This window comes from Netta rufina, assembly GCF_964035555.1.
Source record: "Netta rufina genome assembly, chromosome: 3".
Classification (NCBI taxonomy): domain Eukaryota; kingdom Metazoa; phylum Chordata; class Aves; order Anseriformes; family Anatidae; genus Netta; species Netta rufina.
The window spans coordinates 30,341,297-30,362,799 of NC_140125.1; the positions used below are offsets into that span (position 1 = coordinate 30,341,297).

Genomic DNA, 21,503 nt, shown 5'->3' on the forward strand with positions numbered 1-21,503 from the left:
AGACCTGCTAATCTTTGAAATAAAAATAATAATAATAATAAAAAAAAGGTAAAAGATAAAGAAAATATAAGAAGGAAAACATATTTTTGACACAGCAAGACCCAGACTAATGACATGACACTAGCATAAAGCAATATTTTCCTACAGAAACTGGTAAAAAAATATTTTTTCTTAAGAAACCACCAAACAAAGACTGAGCAACATAGATTGGGTAAAACATCCAAAATGGAATAATCCTCCATTTACAGTAGGATGGATGGACAGTGGTGGGGAAATGTAATGCATCTTCCTAGCTCTATTTTATTATTCTAACAGTAGAAAATCAAATTAAGTTATTGCTAAAGTAGTTATTTGACTTGTAATGTTCAATTTCCATTAGCTTTTGGCTTTTCAGAAGTTTCCTCTCCCTGGACTGAAATGGCTTGTGCTTAGCATTAAACAAAACCAATGTGCTTATCTATTTGAAAACTTGAGAAAAACCTTTTTTCTTCAGTCAAGAGAATGGAGCAAGAGAGATCCTTCAGCTATACACACATACATGCACCCATACTGAAATGACAAGTGATAATGTCTCCTGACACGCAAACACTTAATAGCGTTTTTGTATGTAGGTGCCTATAGACACAGCAAGGTCCCATGTGCCTGTTCGGAGCTCCCAGATGTTGTAGCCAGTGTACCTGGCATGCTGCAAGGCACTGAAGCATAGCAGTAGAGGTGTGCGTGTGTATTGTGGAAAAAGGGTAAGCATTGTTATGTGCCGATTTCCCATGCAGGTGAGTGAGTGGCTCTCCCGTGGAAGGCTCAAAGAGTGGCTGATTAAAAGACATTTTCACTCACAAAGGGTGTGCATATTCAGAGGCACGCATGCACATTTGCAAAGCAAAATAAGCAGTTATGTACAAGGATGCCAAATGTACAAGTATCACTTATGACAAATGGTTTCAGGACTTCAGCCTCTAAAAACTTAGGCAGGCTTTTTTTTTTTTTTTTTTTTTTTCTCTTCTCTGAAAAGAAGGGAAGAAACTTGGGTCAATTTATGATGAGGTAAGGAGGCAGACGAAGTTTGCAGTGGGTTTTCTCTCCCCTCCTTTTCTCCTGAGTGGCAGAAAAAGGAGCCTCCATATTCCTCTCCCACATGCTGTCCTGAATTTCTCTCCTTTCCTCAACACTTAACTTTTTCTTGGAATGCCTTTACGTGCCAGATGACAACGAGTTACTGTGCTAATTGCTTTATTCTTCAATAAGGACATTTACTATACCAAACTCCTACAATACTTATGTGTAAATTAGAATTTGGCCTTGGAACAGCCCTCTTTCAACAGTTAAAAAGCCTTCTTGAATGGATAGCTTTATAGATAAAAAGGCTTTGTCTTGAATAGATTTTTCTTCTTTTTTTCTTTCCTTTTTTCAGCATTAGTAGCTGTTTCTACCCTTATGTACCTATCAAACAAGTGAAGACTGATAAATCACCAAACTGTTCTCATTTATGACTAAATATGCATCCTGACCTATTCTACAATGCAGAATTATGGAGCCCCACATACAAATTCCTTTCTTTAAATAACAGTGTTCTTCAAACATATAAACTGAAGTTTTAGACAAATGTTTATCAACCTGTCAGCTCTGTTGAACAGTGTTGCAGCTGCATGACAATCATGTCGAGCCATGGGGAGTAAAAGAGGAACTTACCACTTATTTCTTTTTGCCCAGAGAAGAAATGATAATTTTAGTTATACTTTGCTCGCTTGCAACAATAAAAACAAAACGAAGCCACAGAAGAAAACTGTCATGTTACACCCCTTCCATCTGGCCTGTGCTACACACCCACATATCCCGTCATTCTACAAATTAATCTTTCACACATTTTTTAACAAAAAAAAAGTGTTAATGTTATAGAAGAGAAAATAAGGTAAACAGAGAGCTGTGTAAAAATACATTAACATTAAAATATGGTGGCAGTTATGGATTTTCTTAATTGAATAGGAGAGTAAATATTCACATCAAATCAATGCCAATGGCATGCAAATTAAAGCTACATTAGGGCAGCCTTGATATAGGCATTACCATTTTTGACACTTCTGTGATTTAAAATAATGTGCAGACTTTATTCGTTAATTTTTTCCTCCCTTCTTTATGTTATTTTTGAGTGGGTAATTTGCCATTACCGAGCAGAATCCTTCTCTTGTGCCCTCTTATGTTACACCACCTTATTTCTTTCTTGTGCCTGGAAGGCCTGGTGAGGGCTCACCCTGCTTGGTTCAGGGTTAGCACTGCAGCCCTCCCTGCTGCTGGACAGATGGACAGACATCACCGAGCAGCTGCCTTGTGGTGGCACCTGCCCCAGCAGCAGCCAAACAAAGCACCCTGTCGGGAGAGTCTGAGAAAAGGTGCACGAAGACCTACGGGCATTCCTCTCTCCCTGTTGTGCTTCTGTGCTTCTCCCCCCACATCTTTTTTTTTTCATCTTCCATTCAAAAATTGCTTTTTTTAAAAAAAAAAAAAAAAAAAAAAGAGAGAACAAACCCCAGTACCCCAGCACCTTAAGGAGGGACAGCCTGGCAGGGGCTCTGAGAAGCTGCAGGGCTCCCCAGGTAGAAGTGCAAGGTGCAAAACTCTCTGCCTGGCGTAAAAATCAACTCTGCTGTGAGGAGACGCAGGACCAATGGAGCTATAAGGGACAGTGATGAGGGAGTACATAAATCACATGATGCCAGCAGCTGCTGAGTAGAAGTTTTACCACCATGGGGATGATGCAGGTATTTCCACCTGGATGAACGGAGGGACTTTCAACCAATGCTCTGGCGGCCACAGAGGCATCACATATTTGCAGCCTGAGACCCTACAGCACGGCATTTTCTTTGGAAGCTTCTTTTTTTTTCCTGGCAATTTTTCAGCCCTCATCAATCACTGCTGTTTCTCTATGTTGTCTCCAGCTTTTATGAGGACAGGTCTGCAGTCACACCACCTTGTCCCCTGAGCAGGGCAGCACCTGGCTCACAGCGCTCTTGCAGGAGCGAAGAGGGGTCACGGGGAATGGAGAAAGCCATGCAGGAGGAAGACACAAAGCTTAACTGTTATCCTTCCATATCCCCAGCTTAACTGTTCACCTTCCATCCATAAGGACTCAGAAGAAGGCTCTAGCTTCCCTTACAGCATATACAAACAGCATTGAAAGGCTCTGCTTAGCTTCATGTGTGCTGTATGGCTATTGCTTATGGCTAGCAATGCTCCGGTAATAAGATACAATACAAGTAATACAATAAGAAAGACTTAATGGAGAGAAAAAAATTGAATCCTTCTACACAAAAAGTCCCAACAAAAAGAATTTTTACTGGAACTTGAGCATCTCAATCCTATACAAAGCTGATGCCCAGTATTAAGATTTTCTCTCTGTTCTTCCACACATCCAAGGAAAACCACAGTGGTACACAAAAATATGTTGCAGGATCACACGATGCATGTCAGCTGTATGTCTTGGAAGTTGCTCATCAGAGCCCCAGCAAAAGGTAAGAAGGGCTCCTTTCTACAGCAAACACAGCAAAATTGCCATGGCTTAGCAGGCTGTAGTGGAAAACTGTGCCTGTGAACCTTTGGGTGACCAGTTTAGGACAGAGGGGTTTGTGAGGAGCCTTTCCTGCTCTGTTCTGGTGAGCCCTATCTCACCCACCAGGACGGATCTTACTGGGGAGGAGGGCTGCAAAAGCACATCTTTGGTTTCAGTGAGCACCTTGTACTGGAGCAGAGAGCTCACCAGATTCTCTCAAAGTTTCTCATGGGCACTGAAGACTGTTTATATATATAAATGTATCCAGATCAATTCCCTTCCCTTTACTGCCTGATTTCTTCTAACCTTAGATCTCGTTCAAGCTGTTAGTTAGATTTCTGTACTTCTTTTCTTTCCACTTGCATTCCCTATCTTTTTCTCCCTCTTTTAAATTTTGTCTTCCCTACGCATTCATAGGTGGTGTTTTTCTCTTTTCTTTTCTTTTCTTTTCTTTTCTTTTCTTTTCTTTTCTTTTCTTTTCTTTTCTTTTCTTTTCTTTTCTTTTCTTTTCTTTTCTTTTCTTTTCTTTTCTTTTCTTTTCTTTTCTTTTCCTTTCTTTTCCTTTCTTTTCCTTTCCTTTCCTTTCCTTTCCTTTCCTTTCCTTCCTTTTCCTTTTCCTTTTCCTTTTCCTTTTCCTTTTCCTTTTCCTTTTCCTTTTCCTTTTCCTTTTCCTTTTCCTTTTCCTTTTCCTTTTCCTTTTCCTTTTCCTTTTCCTTTTCCTTTTCCTTTTCCTTTTCCTTTTCCTTTTCCTTTCTTTATTACAGGGAAATAAGGGGACTTCAGAGTTAGCAACTCAGAGTGCTGAATTCTAATATTATTAGCATGATACCCATTTATTGTGTCACTTTGGGGAAATCCACCTCAGGAAATGTCCCAGCTTCTTGATCTGAAGAGCTGAGACAACAAACTCCAATTGCAAAGACAGTTGGCCATAGCAGTTAATGTTTGTGCAACACTTCACGTATCTAAGCATTGTATCTGCTCTTCACCACAAGAAAGACTTGGAGCTGCTGCCGCTGTGACCAAGCCAGCCTCTGAATGTGATGATTAATGAGCTCATAGCAGTATTTTGCTGCTGAAGTTAATGCTGCTTCCTGAGGGCAACGCGCCTGATGAGAGAACTTGCAGCAGTCCATACGCTATATTGATTCGAAATGCCACTGTATGTTTTAATTAGCTTTTAACCATTACAAAGTTGGGCTGCAAATGAAGATAGCACATATGCTTGTGTGGCAAATGCCTACACCAAAAAGGTGATCATAGGGCAAAGTTATCGACCTGTATGCTGAATCGCCACTGGCAGTCAAAACTCATCTTCCTGGCAATTAAGGCATTTCCATAGATTTGTGTGTGTGTGTGTGCGTGTGTTAGCATTATGCCAAATATGCACTTACATTTATTTTCAAGCATTGAGGACTGCATTTTTTTCACCCACACTATCCTCTGAGAGTTATAACGTTATAAAAGTTCAAAGCTTAATTTTGAGGAACTGTGGTTTAGAAGTAAACACACAGGGAGCAGGGTCCATTGAGGCTGGTGAGAAAGCGTTGTGCTGGAATGAAACCCTGTAATGTCACTTGTCCATCACATTACCAAATAGTCTCAATGTATCACAGAATCACAGAATGGTTTGGGTTGGAAGGGACCTTAAAGACCACCTGCTTCCAACCCCCTGACATGGGCAGGGACACCTTCCACCACACCAGGTTGCCCAAAGCCCCATCCAGATGGCCTTGAACACCTCCAGGGATGGGGCATCCACAGCTTCTCTGGGCAACCTGTGCCAGTGCTATTTATAAGGTGTTCATTATCTCAGTATGTAATTATTTCATAATCTGTATTGCACTTATTCTCAAGCACTAGGATATGAAAGAACTGGCTGAAGCAATCTGGTAACCAGTAGCAGTTATTTTTGAGAATTTTTGACGGGAAGGGGGTGCTTTATCCTTATAAGAGGATGAAAAGAGAATTACAGGCCAGTTATCAAACTGGAGCAAATAATCAAACATTTTAAAAACACCTAGAAGACCACAAGCAAGTGAGCAATATCTTGAAATAATTTGTCACAAATAAATCACATTAAACAAATCCAGTTCCTCTCTGAGACAGGTTAAGAGGCCTTGAGTGAAGGGGAGAGGTCAGAGTTACCACATCTTGACTACAGCTGGGCTGTCTGCATTGACCTACCTGATGCTCTTTGGCCCAAACCAGAGCACACGTTGAAGCTGAAGCTGTTTGCAGTCGTGGTTGCAAGACAGGCTGAAAAGCCACACATGGGGAATCATTACTGAAGACACACTGCCAAACTGAAGTAATATATGAGGCTAGTTCTCCAGCTAGCCATCCTAAGTTTGATACAACTCAAGTGTTTCATTAATGATACAGATAAGCAGATTAAACAGACTACAGTTCCTAAATTTGCAGATGACACCAGATTGGAATGGGCTGCAAGCATGCTGAAGGAAAGATCATAATTCAAAAGGGTTCTGGCAAATTGGAAAATGGCCAGAAAAAGCTTGGTGCATAGCAGATACAATGAAAGAAAAAAAAACCCTCTGCTTTGGTAGGAATAACAAACTGCAAATTCAGGATTCACAGTCAGGGAATGACCAAGAGGGATGTGGACCAACTGGACAATGTAGAAGATGAAAACAAAGAAACAAAATGTGAAAAATGCGACCTAAAAGGAACATGTAGGTCTGCTTAATCTAAAGAGGACAAGACTGAAGGAGGTGACTTCCTTCACGATGGCTGACCTCCAATATGCGAGGTATTAGTGTAAACAAGAAAGAAACTCTTCTGCATGGCCACTCTGTGTAGAACAAAAGGTAACCAGCTTCTTATAACAATACTAATGAGAAAACACCAGCAAAAACTTAATGCTAAGGAGGCTAAGCAGGCACTGGAACAGATTGCCTAGATGGACTGTGGAATCTCCTTCACTGGAATTGTCAATAAATAAATAAATAAATAGATAAATAAATAGATAAATAAATAAATAAAAGAGGGATAAGCATTTGTCAGAAACAACACAGATACAGATGATCCTGACAGGGATGCAGACAGGAAGATAAAATAAGTGATCTCTTGAAGCTCATTCTGTCCTATTTTTTGTGATTTCTGTGTTACTCATGGGAGGCACAGAGCTACTTTGTGCCTCAACTGCACACCAGTGAAGCAGAAGTATCAGAGGCCAAGCTGAACGAATCAATGAAAATGACTCCCACTGAACTTGGCTGCCTCAAACCAGTAATCATTTGAGGTTTGCAACTCATACGGTTTATCATCTGTGCCGGCTTTATCACCAAAAGCAGATATTTGCCAATCATGTTGTGGAGAAAATCAGATATTGCTGTCATGACTAAATGCTCTTAAATGCATTTAAAGCATTACAGACTAGTTAGAAGCAAAGTATATTTAAAATATTTAAAAACAGCAAAAGATCAGATTGAGGAAGGAGAGAAAGATGGTAGAACAGTGACACTGTGCAAGTTAGTTTAAATAAAGAATCTTATCAAATCTACTGACTACTTGTTCACATCTGTCCAAATATAACTTATGCCATATGTCCTACTATATAAGTCAGCTTGGAGGCAGGACACTTCCCTAAGCAGCAATTCACTTCCTGAGTCTGCTCTATCTTGTGGAGAATAGAGAGAAAAAAAATGACACATTGCAGGAAAATCTGAGAAATAAACAAAATAGCTTTCTAAAAGCCTCTGGGAAATAAAAATCCTTTCTCTAACAGTACAGTTAGCTGAATCTTTTGTCTTTTCATGTAGTAGGAACAGTACTCATGGTGATGCTGTGCTTCCAATAAGCTGCATTCAAAGAAGCCAGATGCCTCGGTTTTGCTGCAGCTTTTCATGGTTTGTCAAAGTGGCAAATACACTCTAGTAGGTCACCCAAGTGACCACCCTCTTACCATGGAGAAATAGCTTATGGTGGCAGCCTCTCTTTTCCTGAGCCAGGTCAGACCCCCAGGTATGGCCAGTCAGTGCTCTAGCATTTCTTCATCCTTCTCTAAGGGCTTTCATGGTCACCCTGAGAAGCAGGCAAGGGAGGGGAGGCACCACCCTGCTGAGATGCAGGACTCACTTACCAAATGCTTCCCTTGTTCTCTTTAAGTGCCACGGACTGGAGCTTTCACTTAGTTGGGTAAGATAAAAATATCAGCATCAAAAGCCCGTTTCAGATACCAGAAGCCTCCTTATGGCTCTAAGAGTTTAATTTTCATTTAAACATCAATAAATACAGGCATAAGGGTTTAAGATGAATTATGTAAGCCCTTTAGCCATAGCCATTACATTCTGCCACAAAAATGAGCTGCTGTTCTCACTTTGTTTTATGGGCTCAGTGTAGCCTGTTGTTATTGTAGCTGCCAAATAAAAACCAGCAAACCATGCAAATGAAAATATAATCTTTTATGCTTTCATAGTCTTAGGATAAATCAGCATGTGCAGTTTTAGAAAAGTATTTTTTTTGTGGTCTGCATTGTTATGCCTCTGTCTTTGGAGCCTCTGCAAGTGGAGAGAGAAGCAGCAGCTCCTCAGTAGCCTGGATGGGGAAAGCTGTCCTCTGTCGGGATGAGAGCTGCTCTCCCACCTCCAGCTACACCAGTAGCACCTACTCACTGGCAAGAAAACTCAAAAATGGGTTCCTGCAGGTTTGAAGAGAGGATAGATTACAGAGATCCTTTCATAAAAGCGGAAGGTCTTCTTTAAAAACAACAGATCTTCCACCTCTAACTTCTCTCAAACCTCCTTGTTCCCTGCTGGAGCAAATACTCCATGACTTACTTTGAGCCATGCATTTCCCTAGGGTCTGTCGCCCAGCAAATGTGCCAAGAAAGCCATGAGAAGGAATCACGACAGAGAACAGTAGCTGAAAACATGTGCTACATGCAAATGACTCCATATAGAAATACCTGGGACAAAGTGTGTGCCAGCAGGCTATCGTATGTGCAGCTCCTGGGGAGTACACGAGGAGAAAGACAAAGAAGAGCCAAGTGGGAACCAAGCAAGAGATGTGATTTTACCCATGTGATGTAAAAAATGGGAATGCACAGCGAGCATGAGTTAATGCACTTTCAAGTTAATTACAGCAGAGCACAACAACTATATTACAGGCAGAATATTGAGCCTGTGAGCATCTGGACTCACACTTAACATCCAGTCTGTAACTTTTCCATGCAAAAGTGAGGTTCCAAGATGCTCTCCTTCACCTTTGCTGTCTTGTCTCTTCCTTTTGTCTGTCTAGGTTTATTTTTGTAGCCACATTCACTGGTGATAACATTTCATATTTTGTGCTTCCTAGTGGGAGCTATGCTGGATTCTGACACCCACTCTTGTGCAGAGATTTTTGCATGTTTTTTTTTCTCTTCCACCCGTTTTACACAAGATGGTAACATATGGCCTTGGGTGATTAAATGATTTAGTGAATGAACTGAGCAGAAAGAGCAGGCTGATTGGAAGAAGACAGCTTCTGTTTAGGCATAGATGTCTTTGTAATCTGTAATGATAGGAAAGAAATTACAGAAAAAGCATAAGACAATTTAATTGGGTTTTGGTTAAATATTGTATTTTTCAGGTCTGCCCTAAATATAGTGAAATAACATCGTAGCAGCTATTATTTGGTTTCTGCAGTATGCCCTTGTAGAGAGGCCAACCCCCAAATGTACACAGATGTGTACACCCACATAGAACAGGTAAAGAGGAAAAAATAAGCAAACCGTCTTCAAAACTAAGTTGGAGTCCTATTTATTAACTTTCAAACACTGCAATGCAACATAAGTTTGTGTTCAGCCACAACACTAGTTGGAAAGACTTCACACTTTCAAACTTCCCAACAATTACTCCAGTTACAATACACTACCGCACCTCTGCAATCTCAATAGGAACGCAGAATAGTTTTGTGGAAGGAAGATATCCTCTGAGTATCTTCACCAAATAAATTCTTTGCCAATGTAGGGGCCTACAGCATTAATTAAAAACCACTCCCACTCTTTTTCTTTCAGTACACTTTGATTTCTGTCTTGTCTTTTTGAACGCTAGGTCTTGCATTTGTGATGTGTTTGGGGAAATCCTTTTGTGTTCTTGTGCATGGGAGCATGCGGTGGCACGTGGAGTAGGTCTGTCCTGGACCATGCATCCGTACCATGGTTGGCCAGAGCTCTGGGCCACAGGGCATGAGCAGCCTTGCATTCCTATGCTAAAAATTTGGAGGCAAATCATTCATATCCAAATCTAGCCATCTTTTGAGAGGAAGCACTTCTGTGCTGGTTCTAGTGACCGAGTGCATCTCACTAGTACTCAACAATCAAAATTCAACTGAACTCCAGCTCAAGTCTCCATCCACAAGGCCAACTCCATTCTTTATGATCAAATTTTTACATAGAGCCTTGGAATTGTTTCAGGACATAACAAAGAAGTCACTGATCTCAGTAATTTTTGCCATGTGAAGCAGGCGCTGTAGCTTAAAGCTAGATGGATTACGTATGCTCCAGAAAAGGGCAGTTGGACCTAGGGGAGGTACATCAGTGGTGCCTCAGATTGCAGCAAGCATGCTAGTAGCCACCGCGGTGATAAGTTTCAGTACATGGTGCTCTTTCTCCTTTACATGACAGAATTTGAAAGGAGAGAGAAATTTTTGGCCCATGTGCTAAGAAAAGCTCTTAGCTGAGCAAATCATGGTGGCTCGCCCAGCACAGCTAAGGCTGATAAGAATTACCGATCCAGGCAGACTCTGGCACAGTAAGATTTACACTTAGCCAATTCACGCGAAGGCTGTATTATATTACCTTGGCACTTCCCCAGAAGTGGTTCCCCAGAGAGAAAACTCTGTTCCATAGTGACATCAGTTGAACCACAAGTGGGATGACAGCTCCAGATACTATTTAACTTTCTTTTTTCTAAAAACCTCACCGCCATTAATTAAGTTTCACTACGACTTAAAAAAAATAAGTAAAAATGAATAAATCAAGAGTGCTATGATCACAAGTCTTAATTTTCACTCTACTGGGATCCATAACCATGGGATATTTGCTGCTGTACCTCCAACCCCATTAGTGAAAGCATTCTGGGAGAGTTTTAACTAACCAAGGGGGTACCTACTTCCCGCTGTCCTATCAATCAAAAGAGCAGCAATGCCTATGGTGATGGTATCTGGTCCTAAATAACCTTTAGAGCAAAAACCCAAAGCATCTGGCTAAGATGAGTGGGGTAAGTTGTTGATTTTTTTCAAAAAGAACAAAATGGATGGCATGTATGGTAATTAGCACAGCACTACTCTACAAGAAAATGTAGAAAGCTGTGTGGTAGCAGGTATAACAAGAAGAATTAACAGGGGAATTTGCAGCTGGTTCCACAGTATAAGTGCATTACATTAACATTGAAATCTATGGCTCTGGACCTTAATACCTTGCAGACACCTCTGACCTTTGTCAGCTCACACTTCTCTGTGGGACCATTCTCAAGAAGAGTTTCCAAGAGCAGATAATAAAATTTAGGCCACAGAAATGAATGTGAAAAACACATTTCAAGGACTGTAGGCAAGCTGGCCTCTGCAAACCATCCTGCTACACAGCAATCAATCCTGAGCAGCAACAAACAATACCATACTGGGAAATTCACCACACAAATTGTTTTTAAAAATGCCAAGAAACCTCAATGTGTTATCAGATCAGAGGCAAGCAGAAAGGATCCACCAGAGCCGCCGGCAGTCCCGTAGCACCACATTGCAACGTCAGCATTGGTTATGAGCCAAAGGCCTTCAGGCTTGCTTGTTGCCTGGAGGATATAAATGAAAGTCAGCAGGTGCAAAGGTGCAAGAAGTGCAGAATTGCATCACATCTTTCCAAACCGTGTTTATGCAGTAAATGAGACTCATTTCTTTCCACACTGAATTGAGACCATTTTTATTTTCTTTGGCTTATGAATGCTCTTAGTTCAATTTTCACGTGTGTTCTCCATGGTACCTTGGGATGCCTGAGGTGATTTATAAATGCGTGTAGAGACCAGGTGTATTGCCAGATGTTTATGTCCCTTTACAACAAGGCTTCAAGATCCCTTCCAGTGCAAGGCCCGTCCTATATTATTTTTTTCTAATAGAGCATCAACTGGACTACAAGGTATTTATGAGTTTTCCCAGTGTAGGATTTTTTCTTAATTCACTTATCTATCATCTCATTTCTATATTTAAAATAATGCTAAGTCTTTAAACCTCTCTAAGTACTCTTTAAAATTAGAGTTCCTTTCACGTAAAAAAAAAATCGCAGAGAAATGTCAACAGTTCCAGGTTTAAATGAATGAAGCTTGACTCACTGCCAAGAAGATTTTTAATCTCGAAGTGTTACCTACATTGACTTCTTTTCTGTTTCACTTCATCACCTACTTAGGAATAGTAAAAATTGTTTTATTATTATAATAGTTGTATAAATTGCAACTGCAGACCACTCTCTTAAATACAACATAACTGTAGTAAGAAATAGTCCATAGCCCTGAAGGTGAGTCACTCTGAGGAGGCAAAAAGGACAGTGATTTCTCCAAGGTCGTATTGTCAAGGGATAGAATGGAAAAGAGAAAACAACCAGATTTAATTAGTAATTGGCACTGTAAATAGTAAGTGAAGAGCAATAAGATTTTTCTCAGTATGTCTTAAAACATAAAAATGTAAGTTTATGTGTGTGAGGAGGCAAGTGGACCAAAAATATAAACAATAACATCCCATGAAATTTTGTTTTTAAAGTATTTAGTAATTCTAGCTGCTGTCAAAGTCTATAAAGACCCACAAAAGTCTACTTGTTAAATATCTACTTTAGCAAATAAATTCTTTGATTTTTTCACATTCAGCATCCTCCTTTTTCCCCAGTTTTGTATCGTGAGAATGACAAATCTGCCTCCCTCAGTAAAGCTGCACTTGTATAAGTAAGTATACATAAAATGAGGTCTTACTAACAGACCCCAAGAAGTTGGTGATGTAGGAAGGAGGAAGGATGCAGTTCGCAGAACTAGGACAACATAGTTAATGTAATCATTTCAGGCACAATCACTGACAGTTCAAACATCCATAACTGCATAAGTTATTTGTATGTTTTGTATTAAAACAATCGGTAGAGCTATTTTCAGCGGTACTTCCCAATAAAATTCTTTTGAAATGTGTTTTGGGAATTTAAAGAAAAAATGTTGTCAGAAAGACGGTCAAGAAATGACGGGCAGCAGGGAACGGAGTACTGATTTTTCTTGGATGAAGTGATTATTAGCACTGAGGACACAATCAGGAAAACATGAAGAGTCAGCATCTTAGCTGCTGCATCTTGAAGACGAGGGCAAAACCCCGCTGAGTTTGAGGAACACGTTACCAATGGAAGGAAAAAAAACACCAACAGCTTAAGCGTGGCATCGTATCACTAAGACGAACCGAAAACACGACGAGGGAAATGATTAGGAAAACAACGTTAGGTGTGCATGAGCAGTCAGTTTAACACAGGACAGAGATAAAAGTGTTTTTGTGCGCGTACGTATTGTTTTTTTTATTTATGCAATCCTCGAGGCACGCTGCGTGACACCGGCAGCAGTGCTGTCAAACACGTTAGGCACAGCCAGACCTCGCTGCGCCTCCTCATAGCGGCTTCACGCTGCTGAAGGGGACTAAACGCACGCCTTGTTCCTGCGGCCGCTCGACCAGTTCTGATTACTAACACTCAAGTTACTTCGCCCCGCGCCCCGAGCTAGCCTCTGCCGGCGGTGCTCGCTCCCTCCAGGCGACCTGCCGAGCTAACCGCGCACCCGGCGCCGCAAGGCAGCAGGGCACAGACCCCGCTCCCTCGGACGACCTCCACCGGCCCCTCCGCCCCACGCCAGGGGTTCCCCAGGACCGCCCACAGCCCCCCCCCGGGTCCCGCTGCCCCCAGGTGCGGCCGTGCCCGCGGCCGCCATTTTGTGTCCCGGCTGCCCCCCGCCCCCGCAGGTGCCCCCCGGCCGCCCCGCCCCGCCCCCTCCCCTCCGGGCAAGCGGCGCGAGGCCGCGGCCCGCGCGCGCCCTCCCGCGCTCGCCCCGCCCCCTGGGCCGGCCCCGCCCCTCGCTCGCTGTCTCGCCACGCCCCCTCCTCCCCGCCGCCGGGGCCCCGCCTCCTTCCGCCTCTCCTCCCCGGCGCTCACGCCCCTCGCCTCCCTGCGGGTCGCCGATTGGCCGCGCCGCCGGCCTTCCCGGGCCGGCCTCCGCCACTCACCGCCCGCCGCCGCCCGTCACTCAGCGGCGGGGCTGGGCGTCCATTGGCGGCGGCGGCGGGGCGGGCGGGCCGTGCTGTCAGCCGGCCCGTCACTCAGTCAGTCGGGCGGGCGGGCGGGCGGGCAGGGAGCGGGGTCCGCGCGCGGAGCGGGGCGGGGCGGCGGGGGAACATCTGGCTGCCGCCGCCGGGCCCGGCTGTGCCGCCGCCGCCGCCGCCGTGCGTGTGCGTGCGCCCGGCGCCCCCGCCCGCCCCGCCGCCGGCCCCCGCCCCTCCCCTCCCCTCCCCCGCGGCCGGCCCCGGCCGGCGGTGCCATGGGGAGCCGCTGAGCGCGGGGCCCGCTCCGCTCCGCTCCGCTCCGCTCGCGGCCGCCAGGGGGGAGCCCGGGGGGCGGCAGCGGGCGGGCGGCCGGGGGGGGGCTGAGGCGCCTCCCGCGGCGCCGAGCGAGCCCCGAGGAGCCGGCGGGCGGCGGCGGCGGCGGCGGCGGCAGCGCGGGGACTTCGGGGCCGCCGCCGAGTGTGAGTCCCGCCGCCCCCAGCCCCGCGACGGGCCGCGACCGGGGAGGGGGGCGGGCGGGCGGGGGCGCTCCGCTGCTGCTGCCGCCGCCAGCGGGGCACCGAGCGGGGAGCCCCGGGGCCGGCCCCGTTGCAAAGTTGCCGCCGGGGATGCGGGGGCCCCCCCCTACCCCCCCCGGTTACCCCCGTGCAAGTTCTCGGCTGGGCTGGGCTCGGGGTGCCGCCGGGAGCGGGGGGGAGGCTCCGGGGCGCCCCCGGGGCTCGGCTCGGGGCGGCGGGGGGAGCCCCGGGGCCGCTGCCCGCCCAGCACAGCCGGCACGGAGCGGAGCGGGGCTGCGGAGACGGCAGAGCCCCATATGTTTAGGATTTTCTTCCCTCTCGCTCTCTCTCTCCCTCCTCTTTTTTTTTTTTTTTTTTTTTTTTTTCTTCTCTCCCCCTGTTAGAAAGTTTGAAAAAAAAAAAAAAAAAGAGACTTTGAAGTATTTTGTTTATACTAACAGAAGAGAAAAGTTCTCCTAAGAAAAAGCTGGTGGCAGGAGTGTAGAGGAGTAGCATATGGCATTAAAAGGAGCACAGCTGGAGGTAGCATTTCCATCTGAACATGATGTCAGAGCAGCTGACAGCCTGCCATCCCTCAGCCTTTTATTCTAACACACAGACAGGGAGTTAGTGTGTGCAGATCTGTGTGTGGAGAAGGTATCTCATTCCTCTCTAACATCATCTCCACTTTGCATCTGTCTCTCCTAGTCTGCTTTTTTTCCACCGATCTAACAGACCTGGAGCCAGCAAGACTCAGAGGAAAGGACTTAATCAGGTTTATGTGTACTAAAGGTAGGAGTAGCAATAGATTAGATACAGCATATTTCTGTTTTGGTGTGTTGTTTATTGAATTTCAGGAAAAAATCACATTACTTTTCTAACCAAGTTTAGAGGTAATATATGAAATCGAGTATTAAATAGATAAGTGGACTTAGTCGAAAAGGCTTGGGCTCTAGTTTGAGAGTATCAGTTCTGATGCACGTTGATAGAATTAACTTTAATGCATGTCGTGAGAAGAAAATTTCTGGTTTTAGGACGTGGCGAGAGCAAGTCCGGGCTTAATTTCTGGAGACCAAAAACCGAAATGTATTTAGTGGCGAGCCTAATGAGAGTTCTGGTTTGTATTTTTGTGTTGCATCTTTAAATCGACTTTATGGGGGGTTTTGGTGAAGCGTACGCCAGCGTGCTTTTTTAAAAAGAACCGTGCTAACTCAAATGTGTTTGTTGTGCAGTCTTTCATTAAACTTCGTGGTTAAATATCCAGCAGCCCAGAACTGTAGTAGCATACAGCTGTAGTGCTTCTGAAAGATAGAAATCAGTTATGTGTTTAAAAACTTTTGTACCCAGGAGAATAGCTCGACTGGCTTCCTCTTTTCTTTCCCGCATGTAGTATTTGAGATCTTTTATTCCAGCGTAACAATAATTATTTGAAGGAGTTTTTGTATTTGCGACTAATTTAGAACTTGTAGATTTGAGCTGCCTGAATTGGCCAGACAGCTGTAATCGCACTCCTCTATTCTTAATCTCTTTATCTGGGCAGCAGCTGCCATATGGCCACAGTCAGCTGGATCAGATGTTTATAAGCTTCCTTCTTCGTCCCTCTCTGTCCTTTCAGCCTCCTAATTTGATCACAGCTACCTTGTGAGCTGCCCTCCAATCTTTATTTTTAGCCCTCTTAAGGATTAGGATTGATGTTGGCTGTGGGGCACTTAAAGTGATTGTATTGTAAATCTTCGTGCTTTACTCTAGCGATGGTATTTTTCAGAATATAGTAGGGGTTGTGCTGCAAGTTTTAGTACGCCTTGCTTTGCCGGCGATGACTATTTTTCAATAATATCTGCCAGCCTCGAGATCCACGATCTGTCTGGATGGTTTGGGAGAGCGTTGCCATCAGTCACAGAAGAATAGATTGAGACAGGTTTTGAGAGATTTTACTTTCTGTTTGAGTTTTGACTTCTCTACTTCTTTGAAGTGTGTTTTGTTTTGTTTTGTTTTGTTTTTTATCGTCAAGGAGGGTGTATAGAAAAATACTTGGCTAAGAGCGGTGCTCAGGATACTCATTTTAAATGTGCACACACACTCGTGCTGAATGACTTTTTTTTTTTTTTTTTAAGTTTGGTACTGCAGACTGGCTGGTGTGGGAGGGGAGGGAAATTTCTGTCCTTCTGCATAGGGGAAACGATGCTCATTGGCATTTTAGTTGACAGTTTTCTTTTTCTTTTGTAAATTCTGCATATTAGCAAAAAACGTTTATGTTCTATTGTACAGTATGGAGAAGGTTCAAAACCTGAAACTGTACCTACCAGGAGAACAAAACAATGCAAACTTAAATTTCTAAAAATTTAAATTTTTGATTTTTTTTCTATCGATAAATACTATTTACCCTTGTCGATCTATGTTCTTTATGAATGTTAGATTTTCAGATTTGGGTACATTAACATTTCTTCGTGCTCAGGACTCTCTCATTACTGCAATTTGACTTTAAAAAGAATATTGATGGTCTGATTTTCTCTTTTTCCCCCGCTCTGTGATCTCTCGAACTTGGTGTTAATTTAATTTTTTTTTTTTTTAATTTTTTTGATTTGCCCTCCTAGGGACGCAACCTGGAGGATGTTCCCTGGAAAAATAACTGTTGAACAGATTTTATGAACAACTGTGCTACTTTAAAAAAAAAAAAAAAAAAAAAAAAAAAAAAACATAGATATATATAATAATGCAGCTGAGTGCTTATTAGAATAGCATCTTCCCCTCTGAGAGGAAGGCATGACTTCAGTGGTTGATGGGAGAGGGTGGCCAGTGTGCGTACGCGTTAAATAATCTTTGCGTAGGGGCAGCGCTAGGATTCTGGCAATATAAATGCCAGGCGTTTGGAGTGGAGTAACTTGGATTCGTGAGTTCTGTTGTTCTGACCTACATGTAATTTTTTAAAATCTCGTTGCTTATAGGTTATGAAGACAGCATGGAGTTTCCTGACCACAGTAGACATTTGCTACAGTGTCTGAGTGAGCAGAGACATCAGGGTTTTCTTTGTGATTGCACTGTTCTGGTAGGAGATGCCCAGTTCCGAGCGCACAGAGCTGTACTGGCTTCATGCAGCATGTATTTCCACCTCTTTTACAAGGACCAGCTGGACAAAAGAGACATTGTTCATCTGAACAGCGACATTGTTACAGCCCCAGCTTTCGCTCTCCTGCTTGAATTCATGTACGAAGGAAAACTCCAGTTCAAAGACTTGCCCATTGAAGACGTGCTTGCAGCTGCCAGTTATCTCCACATGTATGACATTGTCAAAGTCTGCAAAAAGAAGCTGAAAGAGAAAGCAACCACGGAGGCAGACAGTACAAAAAAGGAGGAAGACGCCTCAAGTTGCTCAGACAAAGTGGAGAGCCTCTCCGACGGCAGCAGCCACATGCCAGGAGACTTGCCCAGCGATGAAGATGAAGGAGAAGATGAAAAATTGAACATCCTGCCTAGCAAAAGGGACTTGGCGGCTGAGCCTGGGAACATGTGGATGAGATTGCCCTCAGACTCAGCAGGCATTCCCCAGACTGGCGGAGAGGCAGAGACACACGCAACGGCAGCTGGAAAAACAGTAGCCAGCCCCTGCAGCTCAACAGAGTCTTTGTCCCAGAGGTCTGTCACCTCCGTGAGGGATTCAGCAGATGTTGACTGCGTGCTGGACCTGTCTGTCAAGTCCAGCCTTTCAGGAGTTGAAAATCTGAACAGTTCTTATTTCTCTTCGCAGGACATGCTTAGAAGCAGCCTGGTTCAGGTGAAGGTGGAGAAAGAGGCTTCCTGTGATGAGAGTGATGTTGGCACTAATGACTATGATATGGAACATAGCACTGTGAAAGAAAGTGTGAGCACTAATAACAGGGTACAGTACGAGCCGACCCATCTGGCTCCAATGAGGGAAGATTCGGTCTTGAGGGAGCTAGATAGAGAGGACAAGGCAAGTGATGATGAAATGATAACTCCAGAGAATGAGCGAGTCCAGGTGGAAGGAAACATGGACAGCAGCTTGCTCCCTTATGTGTCAAACATACTTAGCCCCGCTGGCCAAATTTTTATGTGTCCTCTCTGCAACAAGGTCTTTCCCAGTCCCCACATCCTGCAGATCCATTTAAGCACGCACTTTCGAGAGCAGGACGGGATCCGCAGCAAGCCTGCTACTGATGTCAATGTCCCCACCTGCTCGCTGTGTGGTAAGACTTTTTCTTGCATGTACACCTTGAAACGTCATGAGAGGACTCATTCAGGTGAAAAGCCCTACACTTGCACCCAGTGTGGGAAGAGCTTCCAGTACTCCCACAACCTGAGCCGCCACGCAGTGGTTCACACACGGGAGAAGCCACATGCTTGTAAGTGGTGTGAACGCAGGTTCACGCAGTCCGGAGACCTTTACAGACACATTCGGAAGTTTCACTGTGAGTTGGTGAACTCATTGTCTGTCAAAAGCGAAGCACTGAGCTTACCTACTGTCAGAGACTGGACCTTAGAAGATAGCTCACAAGAACTTTGGAAATAAAATTTTTATATATATAAATAATATATATATAAATCTATATAGTTGTGGTACAGTCTAAAAGCAATCTTGTTTCCTTGAACTCAAAGTTTGGCTATTAGCTTGTTTTTGCACTTTAAGGCAGCATGAATATTTCACTAATTTAGCACTCTGATAAAACCGAACTTTAGAGGTGACATGACAAAGTAATAAACAACGGAGCGTATTTTTTCCCCCTTTTTGGAATAGAAGCCAGTGGATACTTTAGTTTTAAAGAATCTCCAATTCCAAAATGTTGGCTTGGCTTTGTTCTCCCCAAAACACTGCGTTATTTTGAGCTCTAGATACTTTTCCTTTCAAAATCTGAATGTAGAAATCCTCTCCCAATTATATCAGTTCCTTTACATTTCTCTAATTGCATGAGTCCTTTCTAGCTGTTGGAAACCTGAATGCTTTTAGACCCAAATGGAAAATTTCTGAAATGCTGGATTATCTATTTTTAAACAAGCGGTTGACTTAAAACTTATTACGGCAACTTCTGGATTTCTGACAGTTCCCACTGGAAAAAAAACAAAAACACAAAACAAAAACCCTGAGAGTACACTGGGATCACTGGGACTCTGTCTTATGTGAAGGTTTGCTTGGGATGAAAAAGGATATTGCAGCTTCAGCAGTGATGAACTGTGTGTTTAAAAAATGTGAATTACTGTTATTGTATACTGTAATTGATTACATGGGCCGGGGGGAGGTATCAAAGAACTTGGCAGGTTGTGTTGATGCTCTTAGTTGAGTCTTGAAAAGTAAATATTAACGCTACAGAAATGCATGAGTTTCAGTATATTTTTGTCTTTGTTTGCATTGTATAACTTTAATGAGTGAGTTTAAAATTATTTAATTTCCTTAGGAAAAGGCACCGTTGAAAATGCCGGTGTTATGAAGAACATAAATGCACTGTTTTTATTTTATATAATTTAAATTTTCTTTCCCACTGTCTTTCAGTTGAGACAAACTTAAGCTACAAGTTGACAATTTAGCTACATAACAAGGAAAATATGAATGTTTACAAACAGGCTTAAAGATTTGCATGTGCAGTGTGCATTCATTAAAAGAAAACCTTCTAATTGCACAAACCCCACGCCAGCTCAAACTTTAGGTGCATACATTTACCCAGATGAGCATTTTTAGGATTCCTGCTGCACACATCCACAATAGGTCATTCTTTTTCCCCCCTTGAAAAGGGTCTGTGGACTGAAAAAGCCCCGGGCTGAAAGGACTGGAAAGCCCTGATTGACGGGGGGGCCGGGGGGAGGGTAGAGGGCTCTGTGTATCCAAGCAGCAGAGACTGCAGCCTGACGTGTGGTTTTAATGACCAACACGCAGGTCAAAAGCATTTTGCACAGTGTTTGTTTTCCTGTCTTGCACTTACAAATAAGGTCTATGGGAGTAGCATGGAAAACGTTTGCTGTTTTTCCTTTTTTTTTCCGCTTTTGTTTAAAATTTGATCGCCTTAACTACTGTAAACATAGCCTATTTTTGTGCTTAAGATACTGAATGGAAAACTCCATTGTGTATTGCTGGACTGTTTTGGAAATATTTGGTCAAATGTGTGTTAATTTGGCTGTAATGGCATTTAAAACAAAAAAAAAAAAAGCTGTGAAAATGGCCTTGGAGCGTTATCTTTAGTTACTTGAATAGTTTCTAGGTTTAAAAATACATTCTTTTATTAATTTAGAGAAGACAATCAGTGTCTGAGAAAAATGGACTTTCTCTTGGATTTTTTTGTGGTCCTTGTGAGTGATTGCTTTTTTCCTTTTATTAGTTTCACATTCTTCTTTTGTTCTAAAACTTAGACTGACATCTAGCTTTGACAATCATAGTATGTTTTATTTTCCTGAGGGGGGAATAACTTATAATGCTGTTTAGTTTTGTACTATTGGTGTGTTGGTGAATTTTTAAACTGTGTGCTAACTGCAATAAATTATATGAACTGAGAAATCAATTCCCTTGTCTTTTTTCCCTCTTTTAAATTATAGTTACGGAGTATTTTTTATAATGTGTAACTTTATTACTTTTGTACAGACTTATATTGCTAACTGTGTATTGAATATGTTTTCAGTATGCTTTTGAGCACTTTGTTGCTAACGTACATATTTACATCTCACTTAACATTTAAAAAAAAAAAAATTAAATGCTTGTGTTTTGAAAGCATTTCTGTGTGTGTAGCTCTCTATCATTCTGTAGAGGGATTTTTGCTTTTTTCCCCTAAAGACTTCTGCAGAAGCCATCTATTCAATTCAAGAAATTTTCATTCCACTCAAATTTCTCTAAAGATACAAAATTCCTTTTCTGGGCTAAATTTCGCCCCAAGTAGGTCTCTCAGGCTCACCCTTTTGTATTTTCTTTCTATCAGGAGAGCAGAGCAGGAGGAAACAACTTAATCTGAAGTACTCCTTGGGTAGGGACTGTCAGTCTACGTTACAGAGCAAGCAGCAGTCAAAATGTCCAAAATATCGGCAATCCATCAAAACTGTCTAGATTACAAAGGAAAATTAGAATAATCCTACAACTGTTTGTGAATTTCTCTTACAGACTAAACCTTATTATTATTATTATTATTATTATTATTATTATTATTATTATTATTATTAAGTAAAGCATAGTGAACCCTTTGTAAAAG

At 43.0% G+C, this 21,503-nt stretch overlaps 1 protein-coding gene across 5 annotated transcripts; it reads left to right on the forward strand.

The window, feature by feature from the left end:
- Positions 1 to 14,196: 14,196 nt before the first annotated feature.
- On the forward strand, positions 14,197 to 20,821 carry ZBTB18 (zinc finger and BTB domain containing 18). 5 transcript variants are annotated; one of them, XM_084284912.1, is made up of 4 exons: positions 14,241 to 14,286; positions 15,031 to 15,114; positions 17,268 to 17,955; positions 18,068 to 18,234. In XM_084284912.1, exons 2-4 carry the CDS (start codon positions 15,102 to 15,104, stop codon positions 18,096 to 18,098), a joined length of 732 nt encoding a protein of 243 aa, XP_084141038.1. In that variant the 5' UTR covers positions 14,241 to 14,286; positions 15,031 to 15,101; the 3' UTR covers positions 18,099 to 18,234. The 5 variants fall into 5 exon arrangements, with proteins under 5 accessions (XP_084141036.1, XP_084141038.1, XP_084141034.1 ...); XM_084284908.1 differs by having other exon boundaries at positions 17,268 to 20,821; XM_084284909.1 differs by lacking the exon at positions 14,241 to 14,286 and adding an exon at positions 14,699 to 14,865 and having other exon boundaries at positions 17,268 to 20,821.
- Positions 20,822 to 21,503: the final 682 nt, after the last annotated feature.